A 5,277-nucleotide genomic window follows, 5' to 3' on the forward strand; every position below is an offset into this window, starting at 1 on the left:
ATTTTTAGATCTAAGGAGATAATCATGGGAATTTTTTTGAAGTTTGTGTTTATAGATTTTCACAGATTGAACCATCTCTGTATCATTAGAATGAAGCCTACTTGATTTTGGTGAATGATATGTTTTATATGTTCTTGAATTTAGTTTGCTCAAATTTTATTGAATATTTTTGTGAAGCAGTTCATTACTGAAATTGGCCTGAAAAATCTCTTTTTACCTGCTTTATTGTGTTTATCGGTTTACTTAAGGCATTCATTTATTTCTTCTTTAAAAGCCTCTATCATCTCTATTAGAAGAGATTTAAGGTCATAGACTTGTTCCTCAGGAGTGTTAGGATATCTAGTGATTGTTGTAGTAGGAGTGCTAGGTTCTGACTGGGCTATACTGCATTGGATTCTGTTGACTATATTCTCGAGCTTGCCTTTCACCACCAGATATTGTCTGGTCTTGGGTGGCATTGTAGTTCCTGTGAGTCTGGGGTTGGAGCAGGACTCCCATGACTCAGGTAGAGGTGAGGGATGGGGAACAGTGTAGTGTTCCGCTGTTTCAGGGGTGGGGGGATGATAGGGCAGAAGGAAGATGGAGCTCAAATGGGGAGAGCAGACTTCATGACTGACGGGCTGGCCAATGTCCCAGTGGGCAAGGGGACAGGGAAGAAGTTGGACCGTGAATATTTCACCTCTGAGTCCTAGGTTTGAGAAGGCTTCCAAGAAGCCAGGAAATCTGTGGTGTCAGGAGCAGTGTGCTGATCCACAATTTCATGTGGAAGTTGTTCTGGATGGAAGCCATTTGTTATTTTGAGTTAAGATTCTGTGGTTCTTTCTAACTGGGCCTGAAGAATCAGCTGTGATTACCAATATACCAGAAGAACTAAAGTGAAGCCTCTGCTTTGCTGGACTGTTTGATTTATGTCAATGGAAGCTGAGAAATTAGTGGTGATTAGAAAGAGATCAACATCACTGTGATGAAATCATTTGGAAAATGTTTCCTGAGAGTCAGCACACAGAAGCTGTGTTCCAGACAGAGGTAAGGCTGAAATCCATAATTGTTAGTGTAAGTGTCACTTATATGGTGCTGGTTTTGAAGGTATGAAGGGAACATGGAAAACATCTGAGTCTTAGCACTGCTTTCTTTTTTAATTTTTTTCATTCACATCTCATCCTGCTCACTGTCCCTTCTCAGTTACCCTGTACCATAGCCCCTCCCCCACACCCTCCCCTTCACCTCTGAGAAGATGGAAGCCCCTGGGAATCCTCCTCACCTTGGCTTTGCAAGACTCTGTGAGGCTAGGCGCTTTTTCTCTTACTGAGGCCAGACAAGACACCCCAGCTAGTAGAACATAACACACGTACAGACAACAGCCCCCATTCCAGTTGTTTAGAACCCACATGAAGGCCAGCATTGCTTTCTTAAGGCCATCTTACCAAATGTAATCTACAGATTCAATAACATCTCAATCAAAATTCAAATGTAATTTTTTATAGTCCTTAAAAGAGAAATTCTGAACTTTATATAAAAAAATTAAAACCAGGGTAGCCAAATAAATAGCCAAACAATTGGCAAACAATAGCCAAAACAATTCCTTAACTTTGGGAGAAATCACCATCCCTGTCCTCAAGCTGTACTACAGAGCAATAGTGACAAAAAGTGAATGGTATTGGTGCAGAATCAGACACATTGATCAATGAAATCAAACCAAAGAACCAGAAATAAACCAATATACCTATGAACACCCGATTATTGATAAAGAAGCCAAAACCAGACAATAGGAAAAAAAGAACTCATCTTCAAAAAATGGTGTGGGTCTAACTGGTGTCTACATATAGAAGAATGAAAATATATCCATACTTTTCACCCTGCACTAAACTTAAATTCACAGTGGATCGAAGACCTCAACATAAAACTTGATACACTAAATCTCAAAGAAGAGAAAGTAGGAAATACCCTTGAATGCATTGGTACAGAAGACAATTTCCTGAACAGAACATCAGTAGCTCAGGCTCTGCTCTAAGATCAACAATCAATACGTGGTACCTCATAAAACGGCAAAGATTCTGTAAAGGAAAGAACACTGTCAGTAAGACAAATCAGCAATCGACAGACTGGGAAAGGATCTTCCCCAACTCTATGTCTGACAGAGGGCTAATGTTCAAAATTTATAAAGAACTCATAGTTAGACACCAACAATCCAGATAACTGAACTAAAAATAGGGTACAAATCTAAACAGAATTCTCAATAGAGGAATCTTGAATGGCTGAAAAGCACTTAAAGAAATGTTCAAAGTCCTTACCCATCAGGGAAATCCAAATCAAAACAAAGCTGAGATTCCATCTTACATTGGTCAGAATAGCAAAGATTAAAATGTCAAGTGATAACACATGCTGGCTATGATGAGGAACAAGAAGAAAACCCCTACATTGCTGGTTGGAGTGCACACTTATACAACCACTTTGGATATCAATTTGGTGGTTTTTCAGAAAACTGTGAATAGTACTACCTCAAGACCCAACTATACCATTCCTGGGTGTGTACCCAAAAGATACTCCAACATTCCACTAAGACACTTTGTCAATTATGTTCATACAAGCTTTATGCACAATAGCTAGAAATTGAAAACTATCTACATGTCCCTCAACTAAAGAATGGATAAAGAAAATGTGGTACATCTAAACAATGTAATATTATTCAGTTATAATAAAACAAACACATCAAGAATTTTATAGGAAAATGGATGGATCTTGAGAATATCATTCTGAGTCAGGTAACTCAGTCCCAAAAGAACATGCATCATATATGTTCACTTATTAGTAGATATTAGCCATAAAATACAGGATACTCATGCTACTCCTCAGAGATTCAAGGATGCTAGAGAGAAAGGAGGGCACAAGGAAGGATGCTTGAGCCTCATATAGAAGGGGGAATGGAAAAGTCATGTAAGGCATATGAAGAAAGGAGAGAGTGGGTGAGAGAGGGGATCAGGCGGTTGGGGTTCTCAAGGTCAGGTGTGATGAGAGGCAAGGATGATAGCCAGATGGCCATAAGAATGAAGGGAAACTGGCAACTGATGGGGACAGAAAGAGGTAGGGGTCATATCCTGGGATAGGGAAGGCACCAAAGAATTAATGGGAGTGTCCTTAACAGTGACTCACAGCATTGAGGATATAGACACCTGGGAGGATGACCCCTCTGGTCAGGTAGGAACTTCAGTGGAACTATAGGGACAGCAACCCACCCACAAAACTTTAAACCTCCAAATTATCTCATCTATAACAAATTCAGGAATGAGGGATGAAGCAGAGACTGAGGGAAGAGCCAGCTAATAACTAGCCCAACCCATCCCATGGGCAAGCACCAATCCTTGACACTATTAGTGATACTCTGTTATGCTTGGAACAGAGGTGTAGCATGGTTTGGCTATTAGAGGTTCCACCCAGTAGCTGACTCAGACAGATGTAGATACCCACATCCAAACTATGGATGAAACCTTGAGACACTTATGGAAGAACAGAGAAAGGATTGTGCCCTAAAGAGGATAGGAACTCCACAGGAAGACCAGCAGAGCAACTAACTTGGATCATTGGGTCTCTTGGAGACTGAACTGCTGATTAAAGAACATACACAGACTTGATCTAGGACTTCCCACACATATGTAACAGATATGCAGCTTGGACTTCATGTGGGTCCCGAACAACTGGAGCTGCTGTTATCCCAAAAGCTGTTGCTTGCATTTGGAACATGCTCTTCTATCTGGGCTGCCTCTCTGGCTTCAGTGGGAAAGGAATCCCTTAGCCTAACAAAGAGTTGAAGTGCAAGGGTCGGGTGATGCCAAGGCAAGGAAAGCAAACCCTCTCTTAGGAGAAGGGGAAGTGGGTGTGCAGGAAGGATTGTGGGAGGAGGTAACCAGAAGGGGGATTGTGAGTCAGATATAAAGTGAATATGTAAAAATTGAAAGAAAAACCTGGGGACATGTTGACTGCATGTTTTTCAACACATTGATTATTCTCTTATCTGAACTGAATTGTACCAATGGAGTAACTGTAGGATAGGCATTCATCACAAAATTCTGAAGAGTCAGGATGACTGGGTTGTACATCCATAACAGGAAGGAGATGGATGTGATGATGAGGTTTACCCAATACATGACCACAAAGAAAACCACCTGGAGCAAGATGGTCTGGATGGCCCTTTTCTCATGGGACTCTCTCAGTTGACTGATGCTATGAAGATGGTTGCATTTCCTCTGATGTCTGAACAAGATAATCACCATGTATGTACTTGTGATCAGCATGACTCCTACAAGAAACATATCTCTGGAGGTTGATAGTGTTAAAATCATTCCCTTGATGATGTAGTTCATTGCAAAGAGTGAGCAGGATTTAACGACCTTCATCTGCTTGGTCTGGCTCACATTGGTAAAACCACCAACATAGAAGATCAGGTTACTACTAAGAAAAAAATTGAATGACCAAATATAAAATAAAGCATTGATAATGTGTCTTCTTAGTTTATGTTTAAATTTTGCTAGCAAAGAAGTACTGGGACTGATTGTGACAGCCTGGAACACACTCAGGAGGCAGGTGATGCTGATAGAGAGGCCTCTCATCACCCTGTTTATGTATAAAGTTGCCTTACATTTGATGTTATTCTCAACATTCAGATACTCAAATATGTCTGTAAGCATGATATTTCCTCCAGTGAGGATCATCACTATATGAACGAAGGTCAGTTGACAGGAGATCAGGTCAATGAGCTTAGGTCTGTGACTTAGGATTATGAAAATATAAAAAACTAGAAGAAACATGTTGGCTAGGACTCCAAGCCCAGCTTGAAAATAAAGGACATTCTCTAGTGAAAACATAAGTGGAAAGTGTATTCATTTTACGAGTATAGTTGGAAGCATATTTCTCATTCCTGGAAAAAAAAAGCAACAGAGAACAAATCAAACTTGTGATTCACTGGACAGGATTGTCTATATCATCATTCTATTTTCAATACTAATTCTTGATTAACCTCTATTTTTAACTTTGGTGTCCCAGTGTGTACATCATGGCCTACATGTCTAGATACTCTCCATGTATCTTCTATATATATTTAAAATATTACAGATAATAAATGCATTTACAGTCATACCTGTACATAATAAAATTTTACCTGATTTACCCGAGTATAATGACTTAGACATACTATACTATTAATATAATTTCTTTCATTTTATACTTAATACATAAAATGGTAGAGACAAGCACTGAATATCCGTAAAAATTTACAACTGAACA

The 5,277-nt window shown here is 39.6% G+C and overlaps 1 protein-coding gene across 1 annotated transcript; it reads right to left on the minus strand.

Annotated features, from left to right (window-relative positions):
• Nucleotides 1–3,920: 3,920 nt before the first annotated feature.
• On the minus strand, nucleotides 3,921–4,859 carry LOC114627003 (putative vomeronasal receptor-like protein 4). The gene has a single exon (XM_028774666.1). The coding sequence runs from the start codon at nucleotides 4,857–4,859 to the stop codon at nucleotides 3,921–3,923; it is 939 nt and encodes a 312-aa protein (XP_028630499.1).
• Nucleotides 4,860–5,277: the final 418 nt, after the last annotated feature.

This window comes from Grammomys surdaster, unplaced genomic scaffold, assembly GCF_004785775.1.
Source record: "Grammomys surdaster isolate TR1022 unplaced genomic scaffold, NIH_TR_1.0 242, whole genome shotgun sequence".
Classification (NCBI taxonomy): Eukaryota; Metazoa; Chordata; class Mammalia; order Rodentia; family Muridae; genus Grammomys; species Grammomys surdaster.

What these genes read in the sequence shown, in the direction of transcription:
- LOC114627003 (XM_028774666.1), bottom strand. Translation starts at nt 4,859, where the DNA reads ATGTTTTCACTAGAGAATGTCCTTTATTTTCAAGCTGGGCTTGGAGTC.